General features: G+C 41.1%; 1 protein-coding gene across 2 annotated transcripts in view; it reads left to right on the forward strand.

Annotated features, from left to right (window-relative positions):
- BCKDHB (branched chain keto acid dehydrogenase E1 subunit beta) overlaps window positions 1–25,763 on the forward strand; it is a 300,416-nt gene that overhangs the window by 36,321 nt on the left and 238,332 nt on the right. For both annotated transcript variants that reach the window (XM_048845156.1, XM_048845159.1), the window contains 3 exons: window positions 18,183–18,316; window positions 19,054–19,209; window positions 25,454–25,562. In XM_048845156.1, coding sequence (XP_048701113.1) covers window positions 18,183–18,316; window positions 19,054–19,209; window positions 25,454–25,562 — 399 coding nt within the window. The remainder of the gene's footprint in view (window positions 1–18,182; window positions 18,317–19,053; window positions 19,210–25,453; window positions 25,563–25,763) is intronic.

Genomic DNA, 25,763 nt, shown 5'->3' on the forward strand with positions numbered 1-25,763 from the left:
GTCACAAACTCCTTTTACGTTTCACTTCAGCCCAGAGCAGACTCTGGTACAACAGAAGAATTTTCAAGTTCCTCCACAAAAGGTAAGGTGCTGTCCTCCTCCGACAAGAACTTGAGGGCATTTCCTCCCCTTCCCAGACTTGCTTGCTGACCACAGACAAAGAAGGTGAATCAGATCCGCACTTTCCCTGGGATCTTGTTATAACATTAACATGCTTAGACATGGCTAAAAATAAAATGTTATCTATTAAAATATCAGTGGGCAGCAAATTCCTGATGCCAACCACACTATCACCTGTAAAATCTTCCCACTTAAGGTGCACTTTAGCCACAGGCACAGTCACAGAAAATTCAGCCAAAGCTAAAATATTTTCACTTTTGCCAGGAGGTCTTCCCTTACCAAACTTTCTTTAACCAAAGTGACTTGTGATTCAATCTCTCTCCACTCTGTGCATTCAATGCCATTCACTCTCGCACTCTTAAATTCTTCACTACTTTCCCAAGACTCAGTCCTAATATAGTTTGAGGCTATTCTCCTCCTCTGCAGTTTCCTCAAGGAAATCAAGGTGGTAGCATTAGCACTCACAGTGGGGGTTATGGGTGCAGATTGTGGGGTAACCTTAAGTTTTGGACAGTTTTTGGTTTTATATGGCATGGAGCCCCACAGTGGTGGCAGACTACCTGCTTTCTCTTAAACATTCTTTTAAAACTGGTGCATGATCTGAAACTGTTTTGAGATCAGCAGTACTTGAATTTTCCATACATGCTGTCATGGTTATAGGGCTAGCTGCATCTCTGTTCCCTCTCTGAGTATACCCACTCAGAAGTCTGACTTCTTGCCTTTACTTCTGAGGCAGAATCAGTTGAGTCTCCCACTCTTAGATCAGGTCTGGAGTTATGGTACCTTGTATATCAACCATGCTTAGCCCCCTGATGGAAGCCGAGGAAGGCCTAATTTCTTAAGACACATCACCAGGTCCTGGGTGGCAGCCTGACTGAGTTTGACAGCAGTTCCCTTGGGTTTTGTCTATACAAATACTTACTTTGCTGCATGCTGCGGTGTGAATCTAGCCTGCTGTGCACTAAGTATTTATGTAAACCCTGCTGGTGCACACAGATACTTCATGTGCAGCAGGCTAAACATGCTGGCATGCTGCAAACCAAGTGTTCATGGTATGTGAACCCTTAGAGGGAGAGAGTCTATTTTTATCGAGCTAGTGTTCCTTTGTCTTCTCAGTTCTTGGGCATTTTAGCCCTGCTAGTCCAAAACTAGTTTGGTGGGATTAGTAGGCGGTTGAACCAGTCTTTTCAGGGCCAATGGCTCTTCCACTGTGCTGTAACAAGCCCCAGTTGTTTGCTGGGAGATGTCTGATTTCAAATAATTCTTTTATTGCCTTGCATGTTTCCCAAAAACATTGATTTACCCATGTATAGTTATACAGTAAACATCCCAGTAATCAGGACACCTTACAATATTTATGAAGTATTCTAGATCAGTCACACTTCCTCCATGTGTGCTTTAATCTCTCACAGTATAGATTGCAAATAAAAAGTCTACCTTTGATTCTAAGAATACGTATTTTTGTTCATAATGAGTGGAATAATGACACATCATGTTTTCCCTTTAGCTCCTCAACACCTTTTGAAAATCTATTAAGGTGCAGGCTTGTCACAGGATGACAGAAAAGTTATACCAGCAAAATTCAAGTTTTTGTCTTTTGCTTTATAAAGGTGTCTCTGCTAGCTAATCGGTAATTATGAATGGAAAACAAAACAAGAAAATGAAGGCTGATGTCTGTAAATTAAGAAAATATTTAACAGAATGCTTAAACTTAACCCCCCCCCCCGCAAACTGGTAAATATAATAATTCCTAAAGACATACAATATTGTTTTACAGGAGTGAAATATTTGCAAACAAGAATATGGAAAAGAATAAATTCTTCTCACTTTGATACATGTTTCTGAACAAATCATTATTTTTCTTTTTCTAAGGGAATGGAAAGCAGAAACCAAAGTTATGCAAAGTCTATTACTTTATTATTTGAATTGATTTATCTGAGAATTTAAGTAATCTTGTTCTCTTCCTGAGGGAGGAAGGGGAAAAAAGATGGAAGAACAACTTTACCATACATGGAAAGGAAGTCAGATGCCTCTAATAAATATAGAAGAAAAATGTACATAGAGTATCTTGAATAATAAGGGAATGACATTTATATACCCTCTTAAACGGAATGATTTTTTTCTTTAATTTCAACGGTCTGATCAAATCTTTTCATGAAATAGGAAATAATGACTGATTAAAAGAGAAAAACCTCCCAACAGTGCTAAGGAAATAAACTTGACATCTTAGCAGTTGTTAAATCATATTTATTCACATTAGAGGTTTCCCAGGAGTGCTGGTTCTGTCAGTGGGCCAAGTGTAGTCCAGACAGATTGTGGAGAATTCAATCTTGATTAGACAGCTATTGAGGCAAGTGCCTTTTTCATTGGGTAGACTATGGTGACTAGGTGCTTTAAAGATTAGAACCTGCTAGGCTCCTATTTTTCATTTTGGAACTTAATTCGTTCATATACAAATCAGTAAAAATGAGTAAGGAACCTAATCTGTCAGCTGTAATTTTCAGTGTATTTTTTCCTAACAAAAGGAAACAAAAACATCTTGGTCCTTTGTTATTGGACATAGCATGATAATAGCATGCAGCAGCAATCTATATAGTTAAAGATGCGTAGAGGTTTCCATTCAGACGCTTCTTCCCATCTCCTGTCTTTTTTGCTCATAATTTGCAAAAATACTTTTTTTTTTTAACTGAAATATTCAAGTCTTTGATTCTGCCTGAAGATGACTGTTCCCGAAAGTAAGTGTGTGTGTGAGAGAGAGAGAGTTAATAATGCTTTATAAAGAAGTCTGTGGGATAGTGGGTGTGGAAAAAGACTATTTTCCATAAAGTATAAGTATTTATTTATTATAATCAGCTTGACAAGTGAAATGACATGGTCTAAAAAGTTGGGATTTGGCTTGGAAGTAGCCCATATTTAAAAGAAGAACCTCTGAGTTTGATTTCATTTGACTGAGTTAATAACCTTTGAAAAACTCAGACTATGCATGCACAGTTGATTTCACATTGTTTGGGGTGCCATTATTGTAAAGGACCCAATCCAGTTGCCCCACTGTTGACAGGAGTCTTTTAATTGACTTTAATGGGAGTTGGTTTAGGCCAAAAGAATGTAGTTTAGGTGCACTAAGGGACTGGTCTAATTATGCAGCAAGAAGTCTTGTAGCAGTGAGGATAGCTAAACATTGGAACAGCTTACCAGGGGAGGTTGTGGACTCCCCATCACTTGGAGTCTTTAAAATGAGATTCAATAGCTTTCTAAAATATGTTTTAATCCAGTTTCTGGGAAAAAATTCCATGGCCAGTGTGTGCAGAAGGACAGTGTAGATAGTCATAATCTGTTCTGGTCTTTGAATGTATGAAGTGTACTGAAGGTTTGCATGGGCAGAGGTAAAGGACTGTCAGGAACCCTGGGTCAGTCTCTGCAGAGCTTGTAGGATGCACAGTGATTGGGAAAGGAAAAGGTGAGGACCTTTAAAAGGGTTTGTAGGCCAGAGTTCTGCTCTTCTCTACCCTAAGATTCCATGATAGAGTAAATTCCAATGAAATAGTTATAATCGACTTGTCTAAAACTTAGCTGAAGCTTCACTTGTTTAACTTTACTCCTGAGTTGGGTGAAATGATCCATATTGTACAGTCTGCACACAGCCACATCTGCAATGGAAGATAGCAGCTTTTAAACTGTGCTGATCTACAGCACACAATGGTTCAGGGCAGAAAATGAATCAGTCCTTCTCCAAGGGAAACAACAGTCTTCTCCAAGGGAAACAACCTTGTTTCATATTCTCTGTGTGTATATAAAGTCTGCTGCAGTTTCCACGGTACACATCTGATGAAGTGAGCTGTGGCTCACGAAAGCTCATGCTCAAATAAATTGGTTAGCCTCTAAGGTGCCACAAGTACTCCTTTTCTTTTTGCGAATACAGACTAACACGGCTGTTCCTCTGAAACCTGGAAACAACAGTGGAGTTTTTGGTTAAGTAGATTTTAAATACTCCGTTTGAATTTATCCAGGACACTGGGGCTAATAACAAAACTGCTGTATAAAGTGATAGCAATTTAACAACTATAACTGGTCAGGTCTTTGGTTTTAAGTCTCGCCTGTAAGGTAGCTTTTCTTGCAGCACAGTACCCTCTAAAGTTATGGCACTGATTCGGTACTGACTCAGAGGGAAGAAACTCCATGCTAAATCACTAACGCAGCTGCTTATAACACTTGGGTCTTCTTTGAAAATCTCCGATTAAGGCAGCACCAAGCCTGATGCTGCTTAGCTTGTGAAAAGAGACAAGGTTAGAGCCTCAGGTGGTATGACTGCACTGCTGCAGAGAGAGGATTTGATGTTTTAATGTCTTGCTTTCAGCATAAAATTCAAAAATAGAGAGAACCATTATATCACTAGTGGTTGAAGACTTAAACATTTACAGGTTTTGATCTATTTGTTTTCAGCGTGTGTACAGTCAAAACAGTTATGATGCCACAAAAACTTTTCTGTCTCGGGAAGACAATGTCATGAGTAAAAGATTCTGTTAAAATGGCTGTGTTTCTCCTTTGGGTGGGGGGCAGCATTAATCATTTATGGGTGCTGAGGTATAATGTGTTGTCATCCTGTTTTAAAGATTACAAGGAAATTTCTGTCAGGCTCAGCTTTCTCTGGTCCACATATAAATATTGAGGTATATATTCTGGTGAGGGACCCAGTAGTTGGTTTAAAAAATAATTACATTTACTCAGCTGGTGTTGTCTTTTTTTCTGTAATATTTTCAAGTTTTTGAGGTTTACTTTATTAAATACTTCTTCCAGATGAGCCTGTTTACTTGTTTGACATATATACCTAGCCCTGTTTACAAGTGGTTGGGGAGGGGGAATTACCAATTTTCATGCAGCTTTATTTGTCATAGTGTTTCCTTCACTTCTTGAAAAAGGGCACCAACCTGTTCAGATGGCTGAAGTTAGGGCTGTTTATAAAGCTAGGCAGGTTAATTGAAATTGGCAGCACCATAATGCCTTCCTTGGAGGCTGACGGACATGGTTTCAGATAACATAGGGATACTGTTTTCACCTATAGCCAAGAGTCAGCTTGAGGAATTTGTATGCCCTTGTTTTGAGCTGTCTGGTTGACGCAGGCATCAGGAACAGATATCCTTTAGGAAACCTCTCATTTCCATATAAATGAAAAAAGATATAAAAAGGCAGTGTGTCTAGCTTTTCAGTCTACTTGACTTTAAATTTCAGTTGTTGAGTAAATGGCTCACAAGAGGCAATGAAGATAACTAACAGTCTCTTGCCAAAATGACAACCCCCACCCCACCAATCCCTTTCATGTTTCAAACATTTATAAACTAAACATATATAAATTAGGTCAGTTTAGTATCGTTTATGTATGACTGTCTCCGTTGTTTACTACTTTTGTCCTTTTGTTCATTTAGGTACAGTACTGTCAAATCAACTATTTGATTGTTCTGTTTATCACACATAGAAGTAAAACAATGGTTTATAATTCTCTGGGTCAATCCCTTGTCTTTCTTAATATTAATTACTACATTAGCCTTTTTCCAGCCCTCTGGGACTTCACTCATTCATCATAAATGCTCCAAAAATATTTGACTTGTTTTTATCCATTAAGCATGGAGTACTTGCTTTCCTATAATAATAAGTCAAAATACAAATTTACGTTCCTGTAGTATGTAACATATACTTCAGTAATTCTGGATACTATATAGTGAGGCTTTAAATCTGCATTATATATGTGTTTCATTATGTTAATGAACCTTAAAATTCATGCAGGGAACAGATAAAGGGAGTTGATTTCGGGTGTGGATACATTAGCTCCTCCCCCCCCCCTTTTTTTTGAAACAGTCTAGTGAGGCCTTCATTGGTCTTGCTACTTTGAACCATACAGGTTACCTAGGTACTTTCCAATGTGTTCCTTTCTGAACATGCTTTATAATCTAACATCTCCCTTTTCCCACTCTGATTTTTTGCATAAAGTATTCTGTTACTATAGCGTTTGGTGTTCCTTACATTTTGCTTTTTCCTCCCTTTATTGTAACCCGAAGACATATGTTTACACCTCTAAAAATGTGAATACAAGGGTATGATCTTGATGTAGAACATAAACCCCCCTGCTCTTTTCCCTTGCTCTGTTTCTTGAACAGGTCATACCCTTGTATATTCAGAAAGCCTTTGACAAGGCCCCATACCAAAGGCTCTTAAGCAAAGTAAGCAGTTATGGGGTAAGAGGGAAGGTCCTCTCATGGATTAGTAATGGATTAAAAGACAGAAAACAAGGGGTAGGAATAAATGGTTCGTTCTCAGAATGGCGAGAGGTAAACAGTGGTGTCCCCTATGGATTTGCACCAGAACCAGTGCTGTTCAACGTATTCATGAATGATCTGGAAAAAAGGGTAAACAGTGGCAAAATTTGCAGACAATAACTATCCTGAGTAATTTTGTAAATCCAAAGCAGACTGCAAGGAGTTAAAAAGGATCTCACAAAACTGGGTAACTGAGCAACATTTGAAAACATAATCCCAGTTACACATACAAAATGATGGCATCTAAATTAGCTGTTACCATTCAAGGAATAGAACTTGGAGTCATTGTGAATAGTTTTCTGAAAACATCTGCTCAATATGCAGTGGTCATAGGTGCTGGAACTAAGGGTGCTACCATACCCCCTGGCTTGCAGTGATTTCCCTCATATACAGGATATAGTTTGGTTCAATGTCTCTCAGGACCCCAACTGTACAAATTGTTCCAGCACCGCTGGCAGTGGCAGTCAAAAAAACTAATAATGTTAGGAACCATTAGAAAGGCATAGATTTTAAGACTGTAAATATCATAATACTACTATATAAATCCATGGTATGCCCACATCTTGAACACTGTGTGCAGTTCTGGTTGTCATGCTTTATTCATCAGCATTTTAAAAAAAGATATATTAGAATTGGGAAAGGTACAGAAAATGGCAACAATGATTCGGGGTATGGAACAGCTTCCATATGAGGATAGAATAAAAAGACTGACTTTTCAGCTTGTAAAGACGACTAAGGGGGAGGATATGATAGAGGTCTATAAAATCATGAATGGTGTGGAGAAAGTGAATAAGGAAGTGTTGTTTACCCCTTAGCAAAATGCAAGAATGAGGGGTCACCCAAAGAAATTAATAGACAACAGGTTTAAAACAAACATACAGAAGCACTTCTTCACACAGTGCATAGTCAACCTGTGGAACTTCTTGCCAGGGGATAATGATAAGGCCAAAACTATAACTGGATTCAGAAAGTAATTATATTAGTTCATGGAGGGTAGGTCCATCAATGGCTATTAGCTGAGATGGTCAGTGATTCAACCCCATGCTTTGGGTATCCCTAGCCTCTGACTGTCAAAAGATGGGCGTGGATGACAGGATGGATCACTTGAAATTGCCCAATTCTGTTCATTCCCTTTGAAGCACCTGGCATTGGCCACTGTTGGAAGACGAGATACTGGGCTAGATGGACCATTGTTCTGAGCTAGTATGGGTGTTCTTATGACATTCCAGACAAGTGTGATCTAGCCACCCACCATCTCTCTACTGTGTTACTCAAATTGTTCTGTTCACGTAGTAAGATTTCTAGATCTTCCTGGTAATTTGACATATTTCGTGTGCTCATCTGATAAAGAAACATCTCAGATTTGTTTTAATTCTACTCCTACCTCTTATAGCCTGTGTTATCTCCTTGGTGCTTATTGTATTTCTCAGTTCAGTTGAGATTTTTGCTTCCTAAACCCCAGTATGGTGATGATTATATCAGTGCCTGAGAGGGAGGAACCTGACTCAGATGGTATAATCACACTGGGTAAATGAGGAATGTGATATAACTAAAAAAAAAATTTGTATTCTACCTTTCCTTATTGGAAAGTCCTAGTGTTTGCTATTCCCTTTGAATTATAAATGAGAGAGAAAATGGTTTTTCTGTTAGACAGGTATTAATCAACAGGGAGTCTTTGTGATGTGCTGTGATTACTTTGGAAAAAGAGCAAGAGTTCAGATAAAAGAAGCGAATCAATGCTAAGTACATAGGTCTACAAATAACCTTGTAAGAAATAGGTCATCTTGATCATCACTACAAACCTTTATTCATCAGCATTTTAAAAAAAGATATATTAGAATTGGGAAAGGTATAGAAAATGGCAACAATGATTCGGGGTATGGAACAGCTTCCATATGAGGATAGAATAAAAAGACTGACTTTTCAGCTTGTAAAGACGACTAAGGGGGAGGATATGATAGAGGTCTATAAAATCATGAATGGTGTGGAGAAAGTGAATAAGGAAGTGTTGTTTACCCCTTAGCAAAATGCAAGAATGAGGGGTCACCCAAAGAAATTAATAGACAACAGGTTTAAAACAAACATACAGAAGCACTTCTTCACACAGTGCATAGTCAACCTGTGGAACTTCTTGCCAGGGGATAATGATAAGGTTAGAATTGGTATGACAACTTCCACCTTTTCTCTGTGTGTGTGTGTGTGTGTGTATCTTACTATATGTTCCATTCTATGCATCTGATGAAGTGGGCTGTAGCCCATGAAAGCTTATACTCAGATAAATGTTAGTCTCTAAGGTGCCACAAGGACTCCTGTTCTTTTTGAGGAAAAGTGTAGTGGCTTGAAAATGTTAATGTATTTTAAAACTTTTAGGAATTGCTCAGTGAAAGAGGAGGAAAATGACCATCACTTCATTTATGGTCTGAAATCAACTGTAGTTATAGGTGTCTAGCTCCTTTTAGGATCCCTTATTGCAGGAGTAGTAATCTCTCTGGTTTAATCTCATGGCAAGAATCTTTTCATTTTTTTAAAGAAGTGTATTGTGAGGAAAGCATAAGTAGTAGAGATATGCCTATTCCAAACCACAGAATCCGAACACCTCCTAGTTTTGAAGTTCAGATGTGGCTGGTGTTTGGATGATGCAATTGTAAGGACAATATAAATGCTGAGATCAAATGTTGCAGGATGGGGCCTTCTGTCAAACTGATTCCTACAAATGAAAGCCACAGACCTTTCCAGTTAAGAACATCTAATTCCTTTTTAAAATATATTTGAAATATAACTAAATTATTTTAATCTCTCAAGGCAAAATATCCAAAACAATGTGAAATTCTGTGAACTGCTTTATTAAAATTCATGATTTTACTAGAAACAAAACAAAAACAATGTGTCGCTGGCCTCTTGCAGACACGGAGCTGCTATGTAATAATTTTATGAATGCTGTATGTGATCTGTTCAGTGAGATCATAACTGTATCGCTTTATTGTGTTATTGGGTTTTCTGGTGTGACTGTACTGGTTTAGTTTAATAGTGGGTGGTTGGAAGAACCAGCAGGAATCAACACAATAGGTCTAGATAAGCAACTTCCCAACAAACACTTGAGTGTGATTACAAGACAATGGCTGAGCTATTAGCAGTGAACATACTACCTCCAGGCTCTAACCAAAGGTTACACAGCATTTTGCTTGGAGGTCAAAGGTACACTTAGGGCTTGTCCACATGGTGGGGTAATAGGGGGTTTGTATGGACCCACTCCATGAATCACCTGGCAAATATGAGTCTTTCCAACAGCCCTCAAGGTCTTAAAGACCGTGGGTTGAAGAAACAAGCCACTGATCCCTCTCACAATTCATCAAAAAAGAGTGGGAAGTGCCTACAGTGAGCCCCAAGATAGCTGTAAACGTTCTCCAGCATGCTTAGTATCCTCTGCGCTGCCGGCACTGAGACCTTCTCAGTCTAGTACCCAGGGCTCACGGAAGTCCTCAATGGCACATACCATTGACAAGCCTACGGACCCGTTGGAGATGGGCACGGGCACAGAATCGACAGCACTGAGGGACAAAGACAAGAGTAAGCACTCCTCTGAGAAGGTACCGGTATGCAGTCCTGCATTGGTACTGTCCTCGACACCTCATCTGGCACCACAGCGACTTGGTATGGGCAAGATCACCATCCCCCCGGTACTGCCAGCGCCACCAAGTCATTTGGCACCACAGGAATTCCAACACTTCAGGGACTTCTGTGAAACAGATGTACTGGGGTCTCCTTGTTGCTGGGACCTCCACACCAAGTCTTTGCTTGGCATGGGAATCTTTCCCACTGCCCTGTCATGCTTCCCTACTCTCCATTGAGGGATCTGACAGTAAACCAAAGGAGGTGGCATCTCAGTACTCCTTACAGGCTCCTTATGGTGCCCAATGACAACAGAGCAGTTGAGGATATCCTCAGATGGCACAACTACCACTATCTTGGTATAGCCATCAATATGCACCACCACTGACTTCTATGCCACCACTCCTGTGGCCATACTGAGACCCTTGGGCTGCATATCAGCTTGAGCTTGGACAACAGCCACCGCTCAACCCAATCATTGTCACCCGGTCCTGACTGCTTCGTTTATACCTTCAGCATGGAGTGAGGTTCCCTGACCGTGGGACAAGCCCCGGTACCTGCGGTCAGCCTACATCATCAGCACTGAAACCTGTCCCGTGGCCCCAGGTACTGTGGCCGGCACCATGGTACCCGTGGAACCCTTGGAGGTTCACCCAACCCTCCCAGGCTGCCTGATCAGTGTTGGGAGCCTCGGAGAGGCCAGTGGCCTCAGTCTCCTGTCTCCACCAGTGCTTGAGACTTCGGTGGGTAAGACTGCACAGATCCAGGAGGACCCAGGGGAGCAAGCTGCTGGACCACTAATGGAAGTAGAGGCTGCTGCGGCACCAGCAGCCTCCTCGTCATTGCCAGACTAGGCTATCACAGGGGGCCCCTCACCCAGTTCCTCAAGATGACGCCAAAGTGCACCAGGAACTTTTGAACAGGGTCACGTCCAACCTGGGGCTTCAGGCAGAGGAACTGGAAGAGCCCTTGGATTCCCTGTTTGTTGTCTTCTGCTCCTCGGCTCCTGCCAGGGTGGCCCTACCTTTTCATGAAGGGATTTCCAAAATCACTAATGCCCTGTGGCAGACTACCTCTTCCCTAGACCCTATCTCTAAAAGGGCTGAATGCAAGTACTTTGTGCCAACCAAGGGGCATATACTTCCACCCTGCCCTGAATTCCCTTGTGGTAGAAGCAGTTAATCACAGGGAGAGACAATGACAACCCAGGGCCACCTCCAAAAATAAAGACTCGAGGAGGCTGGATCTCTTTGGGCATAAGATTTACTTCTCTCCAGCCTTCATCTGAGAGTGGCAAACCACCAAGCCCTCCTTGGCCAATATGACTTTAATATGTGGCAAGCCATGGCCAAGTTTGAAGGGTCACACCCCCGAGGCTTCCAAGAAGGAGTTCCTAGCTATCCTTGATGAGGGCATGACCGTGGCCAGGGTGGTCCTCCAGGTGGCATCGGATGCCGCTGTTGCTGCTGCCCGCACCATGGCTTCCGCTATCTCCTTGTGGTGAGCCTCCTGCTGCTCCTCTCTGGGTTGTCCTCTGATGCTCAGCAGTCAATGCAGGACTTTCCCTTCCATGGCTGTACCTTATTTGCGGAGCAAACGGACAGCAAGTTGAGTCGTCTCAAGGACTCCCACACCACCTTGAAAACTCTGGGTCTTTACGTCCCAACCCCGGCATGTAAGCAGTTCAAACTGCAGCAGCCGCAGGGCCAGGGGAATCAGCCTCGGCAGGACCAGCCCCACAAATGAGCCAAGGACTATAAGCGCCGTCCAAGCTACCCACCTCCACCCTCTGCACAGTCGGGCTCGACCTTTGCCAAGCAAGGGGCCAAATGGTCATTTTGAGGGTGCGCCCGAGGGCAACCTACCAGATTATTCCCCAGATCCATCTGTCCCAGTGTTCTCCAACCACCTTTCCCTTTTCCTCCCTGATTGGATTGCTATGACCGATGGGTCCTCAGTACAGTTGAGCAGGGTTATATCCTACAGTTCCTTTCTATCCCTCCACATCCCTCTTTAGGGATCCCTCTCACGAGAGTCTCCTCGCACAGGAGGTAAAGGGGTTGCTACAGCTGCATGCGGTGGATGAAGTACAGGAACTCTCGAGTCGAGAGTCCTCTCGAGTACAGGAACAAGAGGTTCTATTCCCCGTACTTTTTAACCCCAAAGGTCAAGGGTATTCTACAGCCCATCCTGGACCTGCGGGACCTCAGCAAATACCTAAAGTTTAAAGTTCTGCATGGTCTCCCTGGCTTCTATTACACCTTGCCTGGATCCAGAAGATTGGTATGCTTCCCTCGACCTGAAGGATGCATACTTCCACATAGCGATCTTTCAAAGACACAGATGCTTCCTCTGGTTTATGATGGGGCCCCACCATAAACCATAAACCATGTTGTCCTCCCATTCGGCCTGGTGACAGCACCGAGAGTGTTTACCAAGTGCATGTTGGTGGTAGCGGCTTACTTAGGGCTCTGGGGTATCCAGATCTACCCATAACTCGATGACTGGCTCATCAAAGGCAGCTCCAGGTCTCAAGTCCAAAGGGATGTTGCCCTGCTTCAAGCCACATGCCACTCTGGGCCTACTGGTGAACGACAAAAAGTCAACTTTAGAGGAGTTCATCAGAGCAGTCCTCGACTCGACCTGCTCCAGGGTGTTCCTGCCGCTAGACAGGTTCCACCCATTGACGAACCTCCATCGCAGGAGTCTCCGTGTTCCCTTTGACCACAGGGTCTGTCTGCACCTGCTGGGTCACATGGCAGCATGCACTTATGTGGTGCATCATGCCAGGCTCCGGATGCAGCCCCTGTAACAGTGGCTGGGAACAGTCTATTCTCAGTCCCAGGACCCCCTGGAAAAGATCGTTACCATTCCCCAGGCAATACTTACCTCACTGCAGTGGTGGACCAACTGTGGGACAGTCCTGGACAAGGCTCCGTTCTACAATCCCCCTCACTCCATTGAGTTGATGTTGGACACCAAGGAACTTACGTTGAGGTGCACACCTTGGTGACCTCCAGACACAGAGGATGTGGTCCCCAGAGGAGGTGAAGTTGCACATAAATGTCAAAAAGTTCCAAGCAGTCCTGCTGGCGTGTAGAGTCTTCCTGCCCCACCTTCCTGCCTTCTGGTGTCCTCGGAGAGGATTTACAATTGGATCACCTCGCGCATAAGGATCTGTTATGAGCCACTGATTGTCAAAGCCCATCTGACGAGAGCACAGGCGTCTCCAGGGGTACTGCTTTGGAGTTACCTAATATGGAATGGACATGAGCAAGCACCCGAAGAAAAGACAGTTACCTTTTCCGTTACTGGTGTTCTTTGAGATGTGTTGCTCACGTCCATTCCATAACCCGCCCTCCTTCCCTACTGTCGGAGTTTCCGGCAAAAAGGAATAGAGGGTGGGAGGAGCTGGCAGCGTCCCTCATACCATACCATACAGGTACCACTCCAGGAGGCCCCAGAGCCGGTCCCCCATGGATACTGCTGAAGGAAAAACTTCCGGCGCATGTGGCGAGCACACACACCTAATATGGAATGGATATGAGCAACACATCTCGAACACCAGTTATGGAAAAGGTAACTGTCTTTTCCTCCAAGAGGAAGGGCAAGCTGATGCCTCAGCCAGGTGTAAACACAATCAAATAGCCGGTGATGACCCAAGTGGCTATTCATTGGCAGGAAAAGGGACACGAGCGAAAATCTACATCTTAACAAACAAACAGCATAGAGTTCCTTTTCAGGGACAGTACCTAGCACCCTGCTCCTAGCTGGAGAAACTTCTCAAAGGAGGGAGAGGGCTATAAAAAGAGATGAGGGTGGGTGGATGGGTGGGAGGGTATGCCCCAAATGATCTTTCTCTTTCTCTCTGCCCACAGCATTCATGATATCTGAAGAACAAAGGAAGCAAGCAATGTTGGACGGGGGGGGGAGGGATCCTGACTGGTAGACATTCAGCCAGTAGAACTGCTGAAACATGTGGTGAGAGAGACCTTGCTTTGAATTTATCCTAGTTTAAGTTAGGCATTAGTTTGTTTTATTTTTATTTTTCTTCTAACCAATTCTGGCTTTTATGTCTCATTACTTGTGTTCACTTAAAATCTCTTTGTAGTTAATACACTGGGTTAGATAAAACAATGAAACAAGTTTATTTGAATTGAACTGTTTGGGAAAATCCATTTGGGATAACAGGATTTGTTCATATCATTTCTATTAATAAAATTGGTGGACTTTATATGAGCTTGTATTGTCCAGAAGAAGGTTGGGCAGTTCAAGACACACATTTCTGGGAAAATATCTGGGACCTGGAATGTGCTATTGTTATCCTACAGTGTAATTCAAGAGTGGCTGGTTGCAGGACAATTTATCTGGGAATGACTTACATGCTGGAGGCTCTGTGGAAGGAGACCGGGATTGGTAGCTACAGCAGCAAAGCAGTATAAAGGGCACCCAGGTAAGAAGGCTGAGGTGACAGTTGTTAATCAGTCTAGATTGTACTCTGGATATGTCACACCACCTCAGGGACCTTCTACATGCTTTCCAAGATACACAAATGAGAGCCCAGGCAGACCCATCATATCTGGCCACAGCATTCTTACTGAAGGAATATTTGGACTCCTAGAAACCGTCCAAAACCACTCACCATACAACAGGTCAGCTTCCTCCAGAACATATCCAACTTACTCCACAACATTAACAATCTTTCCCTCAGAAAACCATAGTCACCATCATGGACATCACTTCCCTATGTATCATCATCCCTCACAATGAAGGCAGCTCTGCCTGCTTCAAATATTTACAAGACCGAACAACTCACAGATGGGTTGTTCCCCACCCCAAACACATCGCCAAACTCATCCATTTCATCCTCACCCATAACAATTTTACATTCAATGCCAAACACTTTGTCCAAACCATGGAAAGAGCCACGGGCACTAGGATGGTTCCCCAATATGCCAACCTCCTCATGGGCCACATTGAAGAAGAATTTCTGGACAAATGCACCACAAAATCAATTATATACCTGAGATATGTCAATGTTTTCATCTTCTGGACAGACTACTTAAAACTTCCTCCTAGATTTCCACCACAACTTCAACAAACACCACAATCCATTAAACTTTCCTTGGAACCCTCTCACGCCAGCCTCAACTTCCTAGAGACCCCAATCAGCTTCAGCAATGAAACCCTGCAGACAAATATATACAAGGAATCCATGGATCACCATACCTACCTTGATGGGTCCAGTAACCACCCCAGACCATTAGGAAATCAGTTATTTACGGCCAGGCACTCAGATACCATACACAAAATATGCTACACGGAGAAAGTACAGGATATACACCTTGACATACTTAAAACCACCTTCACCAAACAAGGACATGCTACCTAAGAAGTAGATTGCATCATGGAATGGGCCACCCAAATACCCCAAGAGAACCTGCTTCAATACAGAAATAAAACCCCCTCTGACCACACACCCCTAGATGTGTCTTACCATCCCACACCTACGGTATGTCCTCAAACAACTAGAACCCATACTCAATGGGGACCCCCATCCTGAAAGAAATATTTTCTGAACCCCCACTTCTGGCCCTCAAACAACCTCCCAGCCTCTCAAAGGTCATGATCAGAAGGAAGTTCCTCCACAGATAAGGACCCACCTACTCAAAGCAACACCAGACCCTGCCAACCCCTCCCCTCCAGCTGGCTTCCGTGCCCTTTCCTTTTCCCCCTGTGACTGGAGGGGTATAAATGGGCCACTTCACCTTGAATGGTCCCTTGAAATTTGTTAACTGCTTCTGCTAAAGAATCTACCTCTTATTACATCTCATTAAAGAAATTAGATGAGTTTAGACCTTTATTTCTTCATAGCTGAAATACTGTATAATCTCTATGCGTTAAGACTGAAGAGGGCATAGTTGTAAAGGGAATGATATCATCATATCTACCAGCACTTTGCCTTTGGTCTCATGACCTAATATTGAATCATTTTGGAAGGGTAAGTAAGGGGTGATAACTGTGAGGTGGTTGAGGCATATCCAGAGATTTATGTCTATAACTCTTCTTGAGCTGGGTCACTAACTTTTTCAGATATAAAATTGGTTTTAGAGTAACAGCCGTGTTAGTCTGTATTCGCAAAAAGAAAAGGAGTACTTGTGGCACCTTAGAGACTAACCAATTTATTTGAGCATAAGCTTTCGTGAGCTACAGCTCACTTCATCGGATGCATACTGTGGAAAGTGTAGAAGATCTTTTTATACACACAAAGCACGAAAAAATAATGAAAAAATACCTCCTCCCACCCCACTCTCCTGCTGGTAATAACTTATCTAAAGTGATCACTCTCCTTACAATGTGTATGATAATCAAGTTGGGCCTTTCCAGCAAAAATCCAGGTTTTCTCCTCCCGCCCCCACACACACAAACCCACTCTCCTGCTGGTAATAGCTTATCTAAAGTGACCACTCTCCTTACAACGTGTATGATAATCAAGGTGGGCCATTTCCAGCACAAATCCAGGGTTTAACAAGAAAGTCTGAGGAAGGGGGGGGAGGAAAAAAGAAGGGGAAATAGGTTACCTTGCATAATGACTTAGCCACTCCCAGTCTCTATTCAAGCCTAAGTTAATTGTATCCAATTTGCAAATGAATTCCAATTCAACAGTCTCTTGCTGGAGTCTGGTTTTGAAGTTTTTCTGTTGTAGTATCGCAACTTTCATGTCTGTAATCGCGTGACCAGAGAGATTGAAGTGTTCTCCGACTGGTTTATGAATGTTATAATTCTTGACATCTGATTTGTGTCCATTTATTCTTTTACGTAGAGACTGTCCAGTTTGACCAATGTACATGGCAGAGGGGCATTGCTGGCACATGCCGGCATATATTACATTGGTGGATGTGCAGGTGAACGAGCCTCTGATAGTGTGGCTGATGTTATTAGGCCCTATGATGGTGTCCCCTGAATAGATATGTGGGCACGGTTGGCAATGGGCTTTGTTGCAAGGATAGGTTCCTGGGTTAGTGGTTCTGTTGTGTGGTATGTGGTTGTTGGTGAGTATTTGCTTCAGGTTGGGGGGCTGTCTGTAGGCAAGGACTGGCCTGTCTCCCAAGATTTGTGAGAGTGTTGGGTCATCCTTCAGGATAGGTTGTAGATCCTTAATAATGCATTGGAGGGGTTTTAGTTGGGGGTGAAGGTGATGGCTAGTGGCGTTCTGTTATTTTCTTTGTTAGGCCTGTCCTGTAGTAGGAGACTTCTGGGAACTCTTCTGGCTCTATCAATCTGTTTCTTCACTTCCGCAGGTGGGTATTGTAGTTGTAAGAATGCTTGATAGACAATGTTATGCTCTCCTTTATTAGATGACTAAAAGTATTTTTCTTTTTTTTTTAAGATGGGTATTGAAGAGGGAATTGAAGGAGGAGAGGGTAGTGGCCTTCTACATCAGCTCAGGGGGGTAGTTTTGTTCTTGGGGCAGTTTGCAGAAACATGTAAAGATGGTTATGGGAGAAGTAGACCAGTTTTACATCACTGAGTGGGGGAAATGCAATAGAGGATGAGGGTGGCCAATTAAGAAGGGTTCTAGCTGTGAAGATCCATGAGTACAGTAACTTGAACTTGATGCAATGGATAAGAAGCCTATTTCCGCCCAGCGTATCAGTGCACGATACCACCGCTTCGTCATTGCACCTGTGCTCCACTCCGTGCTTTGAATTTTATACTCTAGGAGTTTGGTTTCTATTAATTGGTGCACCAGGAATTAGACTATGGTCTCTCCTTTTTGTAGTTTGACCTGCCTCAAAGATAGCAGTTCAACATGTGAGCGGGTGGGCTTATGCAGTTATAGCATGGGCTTGGAAATTAGCTCTGATTTAGCTCTTTCACTGTGTGAACTTGGGCAAGTGGCTTTAACTCTTTTCTGGAATGGGAGTAATAATACTTCCCTTCATTACAGGTGTACTTATGAGGCTTAACTAATGTTTGTAAATGCGTTGTAAACCCTTATTATAGGTGTATGCAAGCCATCCATAGAGCCATGTACTTGTCAATCTATTAGGCATATTGTAAATTGTATACTTTATGGGGACAAAAGGTGAATTGTTTTCTTTTTGCAGGTTGGTGTATTTAAAAGAGCTCTTTCTTTTATAGGTAAAGACAGAGTTTTCAATACCCCTTTGTGTGAGCAAGGAATTGTGGGATTTGGTATTGGAGTTGCAGTCGCTGGAGCTACAGCAATTGCAGAAATTCAATTTGCAGACTACATTTTTCCAGCATTTGATCAGGTTAGTACCTGTCATAGGTTGTTTGGGGAAGTAAAGGGAAACAAATTGCCTGTTGAGAGTGGCTTTTCTGATGGATGAAAATATAATCCGCTAAACCAAGTTTTATACTATGATTTTTGCAAATACATCCACAATGATGAGTATTACTAATGTTTAAGGCTAAGATTAGGCATGGGTATTTTTAGGAAACCGTGACCTTTTTATTAAAAATACTCATGACTAAACCTTAGCTGCCCTGGGGCCAGTGCTGCTCTCCCCGCCCCCCCGACTCCCCTCTCCCCGGGCTGCCGCTGCTCCTGGGGGACCAGGCCGCTGAGCAGCAGCCAGTGTGACTGGCTGTGGGGGTGGCTCCAGCAGTGGCTGGTGCGTCTGGCTCTGGCGTCAGGCACACTGGCTGCTGCAATTGTGGAATTTCACAGAGGTCATGGAAAGTCACGGAATCTGTGGGTTCCGCAATCTCTGTGCCAAACTTGCAACTTTACTAATGTTTATATATAATTTAATCAGAAACGTGCAGGTCCAGGCTCCAGGCTAAAAGTTGAACTCAGCTTGCAGGGCAAGGCATCCAGAGTTTAGACACAGCATGGTCCAGTACAAAAGATATAGTAGTGGAAACAGGAATATTTGGATTGTATTTCCAGCTTGTATAACAGTATAAGTATACCTGGCTTGTGTTAGTGGAATGAATATTACTAATGTGTATGAAGGATTTTTAAATGATGATTGTCTTGTTTCAGATTGTTAATGAAGCGGCAAAATATCGGTATCGCTCTGGAGATCTTTTTAATTGTGGAAGTCTCACTATAAGAGCACCATGGGGTTGCGTAGGTCATGGTGCGCTATATCATTCTCAAAGTCCAGAAGCATTTTTTGCTCATTGTCCAGGAATAAAGGTACAGTAATCTTCATGTTTAAACTTTATTTACAGTTCACAGTATGAGTAAATACTGTCTATGGAAAGGAGACTAAATAGGGTTCAGAGCCTCTTTTTGGGTGAATTTAATCCTTTGAACCTAACTGTGTGTCTGGGAGCAGGTGAGGAAAGGGACAAGGAAAACAAAGGCAGTTAAGGTTAATATCTGGTATTGAACATAGATATCTATTAATTGAAGACTACATTAAGTGCACTGTTGTTGTTGAGAATGCACAGCATTCAGGTAATCGTAATTTGTCCCCAGTAAGCATATATGGTATCTTGTTTTAATGTACCATACCAGTGTATAGTAGATTTGGAACCAGTTATTTCCCAGTTTTTATGCCTCTATACATCCTTAACCACAATAATTAATGAACGTAAGGTTTAGGTTGCAATATTTTTAGAGAAGAAACAGCAGAGTAAATAATTTTTAAGTCATGTGTGTTTCCTTTATCTTCTCTTCCCAAATGTGTGATGTGATATTCACATGTGCGAGGTGGAAGAGAGAGAGAGAGGAAACCTGACTAGGTGTATATTTTCATAAACACTGTAATGTGGGCTAACTCAAATAAATATTGCTGTGCTAGGATATCGCCATTTCTAACTCCATTTCTCTCAAGTTAATTTTTATCTATGGGTTCATACCCTTGGGTTACACAGCCTCCAGCCTTTAGCACAAAGGAAGTGTTTCATCACTTGATTAATTGAAAGACTTCTGAAGCAAAAGCAGTGTTTGTATGTCATTTTAAAAAAATCACAGCTGTTCCTTGTTTTCTCTGGTGTACAGAGATAATCCCAACATGTTTTCGTATCTCATGAGCATCAGATTAGGTATAATATTTCTTGCTGGGAACCCTTCCCCACCCCTTGTCCCCTTCACCTAAAACATTTTTTTTATTCTATGCAGCTGGTTCAGGGTGGGAATGCATTTTATTTTTGTATATTGGATTTCATTATCATATCCCAGAAGTGTCTCAGAGACTTCAAGAAATAATGTGTCTGGTCCACGTTTGACATACAATCTCTTCAAAACAGGAGCATGTAGAACTGTCCCTACAGCGGTTTTCATTGGGAATGTAAGAGTAAGAGACGCAGGTGCTTTATTACCGCCAGATTCTTATTATTTCATGACTGAGACAGGAAGCTGGGTATTGATTTTTGTTTTGTTTTGTTGCTAGGGAAAATGAAGCGTTGCATATGTTGGTGAGAAAAATTTCTCTGTTAGCACAGATCCGGGGAATTAACAGTATCATAACACTGAACAAAAGACAAACAGCAATACAAGCATCAGGTTAAGATAACTATTCCAAAAAGAATGCAGTACCGAAAATTAATACGGTATTTTTAACTTCAGATAGGGAGGACACAGACACCTTAGGAAGTCAGGGGAAGAAAATTAGCAAGGTGTCCAACTCAAGATATGATCCAAGATGGGCACTTGAATATTAATTCCTTAAAGCCAGCCCCATCTTCCTCCCCACCGGCAAGCATCTTTCTGTTTTGATGGATCAGTAGTTTAAACAACCTGGCATTTTCAGTGATATTGCTTTCAAAATGCTGCTTTTTGTCATGCAAAAAACCTCATTCCAGACTGATTCCTGTTATGGGTGTTTTTTCCCATTTATCTTTTACCATTTATCCATTTATTAAAGCACAAGATAACCTTCAAAATGTTGAGACTATTCTAAAGATTATTGTGAGTCCCTTCCTAAGAGTGTCTGATTTAGAGAACAGGGTGCATAGGAATAACAGGTTATTTAGGTTGATCTAAAGGAAAGAAAATGATAACCTCCCACGTTCCTTGAAAGGAAAAAAATAAAGGAAAGAATTCTTCCAGAATGTAAAAGACATGCTACCAACTGAAATAGTGCATGTACAGAAAATAAAAGAATGGCAGCTGACAATAGGTGACTGACTCAATAAGAGATTTCCTCACTCACCTTGTCTATACACTTTTTTTTTTTAAGCTTTCTTGATAATGGCTTTGGAGAAGGAACGGGTGATGTGTGTAGTCAGCCTTATTTCCTTCTATCATCATGCTTTTCCAAAAAAGTCATCTCAAGAAAGATTTTAAAAACCTGTGAAAGAGAGCGAAAGGGCGGTATCTGAAAATTGTGGTATTACATCTAGTTAACCTGTAGATTTTCTTCACTTTAGGGAACGAAACGTTTAATACCTTTTGCAAAGCAGAGTAATACTTGCTCACTTACCATGCAAAAGAACACCCTGGAAGTAAATGACACAGTACACATACCCTTACTTTCTATAGTGGCTTAAGGTTCTCTGTACAGAACAGAAGTGATCATGTTTAAACAGAACTGTGGTTCTACTGAGTTCCATGTCTTTTTCTTCCCATTGTAGACAGAAAATTAACAGTGGTAGTGTAATCATTATAGGGATTCTTGTTTTTATTCTGAATATCTACCAGAGTTAAAAGAAGACTCCCTAATATAGTTATAGCATGTTTTTCCCCTGTATGAACTGGCAACCTGCCATAAACAATACCTTCTTGAATAACAGCAAAAACTTACATAGCGTGGCTCCTACTGCATTTTAGAACTGTGTTTAAACGGTTACTGCACATTTAAAGAGGAAAGACAGTACCACCATAAGCTTATCAGAACACATTATTTGTGTTAGTTTCAGATGTTCTGTTAACAAATTCCCTGAAAGGCAAATTGAATGATATTTTAAATTGCTACTTTTTATATAATTCATAAAAAACAATCAGATGCAAATTTGCAACAGCTTAATGTTCAGGGTAAACTTGAAATTCACATCGGCTTTTCAGTCACTTGATCACAGATGTCTTCAGGCTCATTGGACAGAGGCAGATAACGCTCATGTCTTCCAGAAAAACTTGGAGTGAAAAGTTACCACATTAGAATACATTAAGAACCTTGAGCAGGAGTCAACCCACGCTTCTGGCACCCCCGCAACATTTGCTAATGTTTAAATTGCATTAAGTTCAGAGTTAAGGCTGAATTAGGATTTTTGAGATGTCAACAGTCTTAAATTGTTATTCGGGGACATTTCACCAGCACTAAATCCATACACAATTTAAAAAAAAATTAAGTTAATGATTTTATGCAAATTATTATAGGTAGAGCTGGTAGCACCATCTATAATTAAGGTTGTCCAATACTCCCCCTACCAGACCCTGTTTCAGTTGCTTTGCTTTGTTAAATTTTAGTATGTGATCATGTAATTAAAGACTGTATCTCAATGCATGTGCACAAGGAGGCTGTATTAAGGTTACACCAATAGTAATAACTGTTGTATTCCCAAACTTTGGAATGCTTGATTTTTCTACCTTGATGTTCTTTTAACTTTTTTTGTAAGTAATATTAAGTAACTTGTATAACTTTTCTGCACAATAGGGACTACAGTTTTTTTGTAAAAGGTGACAACTGCTTTCTCCCCACTCTCCTTGGTAGCTCCATGCTGGGTGGACACCAGCAGGGAGAGCATCGAAAACAGAAGAGCAAAGATGATAGTGGTGTTGATGCCACAACAGCATTTGGTGGTTGGAGGAATAGCTGCAGGGGAATTCCTGCTTAAATCTGTTCAAGAGAGAGTTTTGTTGGCATTATTTTTGATAACTTATTCAGATTCAGGTGGTATTTGGCAGTTCTGGGTTTGGATAAACTTCAGTGAAGTCAAACTTGGTTTCGCGTTTCTTATTGTATAACTAGTATTATTGTGTCCATTAAAAACACTTGATTTGAGTAGATCTGAAATTCTGACAGATGACATTTGGGTAGGGAAAGAGGTCCTGACCAAACAAAAAATTTAAAATTCTGAAAAATTGTAAAAGCATTCTTTTCCTTGAGTTGTTTCCTAAGCTCTGGTATTTCTGCATATATAGGCATATGCTTCATGCGAGGCATAACATTAGCATGAGATAATACTAGTTAGTTATGTCACAGTCTCACATTATCTATTAAGATTCATATCTGCTAACTGGTATGGGTGCTTAAATACCAAAGTTGTAGGTCCTTTTATATGTATCTGATAAATAGGTAGGAAAAAAAACACATGGCATCTGGTATTTTTTTTTTTTAAGTGGCTCTGTCACATTTGTATTCAGAATCTGAAGTCCTCTGTGAAACTAGGACTCTTGGTACCTTTGTTCTGACAACATATGTTAATGATGCCTTCTGGACTAAGGTCTTTGAGCCATTTTTTTACTGAAATCAGATGCCTTTCCTGATACCCACATCTATATTTGGAAGTGCTTTCTAACCCAAACTCAAATGGTCAGCAATCAGAAGTGAATGTTATAATATTCGTGTAATTTTCTTCCTCTCCTTTCCTTCTTCATTTCTTTTCCCTTTTCATTTCTTTTTCTGTCAGTCTAAATTTGAGTATCAAAGGTCCTTCCAGTTCAATGTAGGTAGGTGGATGAGAGCCAGATCTTCAAAGTTGGGTACATGAGTTGCAGAACTGCAGTTGCACATATCTAATGTATGCATCCAGATACCAGAATGAAATTGTGCATCAATTGTCTGTGTATACAGGTGGCCTGGTGTGGTAGCTACCTAATTGGCTATGTGCATATACAAATAAATGGCTTGTGTGCATTCAAATATCAGGTATGTGCACACCTTTGTATAGTTGGGTAATTGCACCTGCCTAATTTTAAAAAACTAGCCATACATGTTAGTAGACTATTCACTCTTGATATTGGCTTTCATACCATGTTTCCTCAAGTGTGAGAGACAAGGTGTACGGTTCCCAGAGTACATGAAATTTACTCAGCTCTTGCTACCCTTGCATGGATATTCAGAGGAAGGGCTATAAGAATGAGTGGTTGGGAGTCAGAAAGGGGAAGAATGCCTTTGGGATGACAGGGCTTATAGGATGTGGTTTAACCTCATCCTGGAGGATTTTTCTGTTTACTTCCTGATTCCATTAACTCTTTGTTTTGTTTTGAAACACTGTTCTCTGAGGAAAACACGTTGCTGATTGCAATTGTCATTCCTCTATCTTACAGTGAAATAAAGTTTTACTCTAATAAAAGTTGTTGGACTTTCACCATTTCTGGTTCTCCCCTCTCAAGTAAATGATAAGAGAGCTCCCATGATAGCACAAGTGCCAGCTGGAGAATCCAAACTGCCTTATGTGAGCAGAATTCCTCAATGTCTGACCCACTGCAGACAAGAGAACTGTTCCAAGTCTATTTTGAGGGGAAGAAAATACTTTCAAGAACCAAAAAAGCATTTTAAGTACCATACTTTGATTTTACTACCCTTGTTAGCACACTTTAAGTCATGAGTAGACAATAAGGATGAAAATTATTTAAAGCAATACAATTGCTGCTATTTGACATTAAGTGAAATAATTTCTGCTGAACGGTGAGATGATATAAATTTGACTGACTTGTGTGGTGTCACTTTTGAGTATGATACACGTCAACAGTACTAGTAAAGGTTTTAAGTATTGTGCATTAAAGTCTCTCTCTAAATATTGAATATACTGTATTTGTAGTATAAACGTTGCAGCCGTACCAGGATTAAGAAAAAACAATTTAAGCAAGAGTCTTGTAGCAGATAGGAATTTCCACATTATTTACAAATGGTCACTGTAGTAGCATTTAAGAATAGAGAGAACCTCTTTTAGTTGTAGATTACCATTAAACTTAAAATAAGCCTCCTAAATATAGGCCCCGATTCAGTAAAACCCCCAAGCTTGTGCTTAAATTTTGTCACACTGATGTTGCTGACGAGGAATGGATTTAAGCATGTGTGTAAGTGCTTTGCTACATTAGGCATAAACAAAGATTATTTTTTAATTTTTTTTATTGTTAATTGCAATTGCACTTTTAGAAAAATGGAACAAGATAGAGCGCAACATACATATAGCAACAAGTAGCGTTTCCAACAGCTAGTGATGGTTTGGCAAATGTTCAGATGAAAATCCTGGTTTTGTTTTTCCTGCTTTGCTTGCTCCTGATATTAATCATTAGTCTCCTTCATGCTGCTTCTAGTCAGTTTTTTTTTTCTAGGAAGCGGCACAAACTTAACCCATTGTAGAAAAGGAAAAAAGTTCTGAGCTGTTTTTAATCTTTAAACAATTATTTGGTAAAGCCTGACCGTAGTGGATTTTATGTAAGTATTTGTGTAAACTCGAGTAGCCTGCTAACCTAATATTATCTCTGTACCTAATTCTTAAATAGCTGAATTATATTTTTAATCAGTTTTTATAAATAATTTTTACAGGTTGTTATTCCAAGAAGTCCTCTTCAGGCCAAAGGACTACTACTGTCGTGCATAGAAGATAAAAACCCCTGCATATTCTTTGAACCTAAAATACTTTACAGAGCAGCAGGTAAAAATGTTTCTTGTATGTAGTGTGCTCCAATAAAATGTAGGGGATGTGTGTGTGTAAGTGTGTACTCAATGTAAATTGATTCATTTTATGTTATGGGATCCATCTTTATATTTATTTGTCTCTTTTTTTACGTTTAATTATTTAGTGTGCATTTTAGAGAAGCTGCTCAAAAATTGGCCAAGGTTTTAATATATGGGT

Source organism: Caretta caretta, chromosome 3 (assembly GCF_965140235.1).
Source record: "Caretta caretta isolate rCarCar2 chromosome 3, rCarCar1.hap1, whole genome shotgun sequence".
Lineage (NCBI taxonomy): Eukaryota > Metazoa > Chordata > Testudines > Cheloniidae > Caretta > Caretta caretta.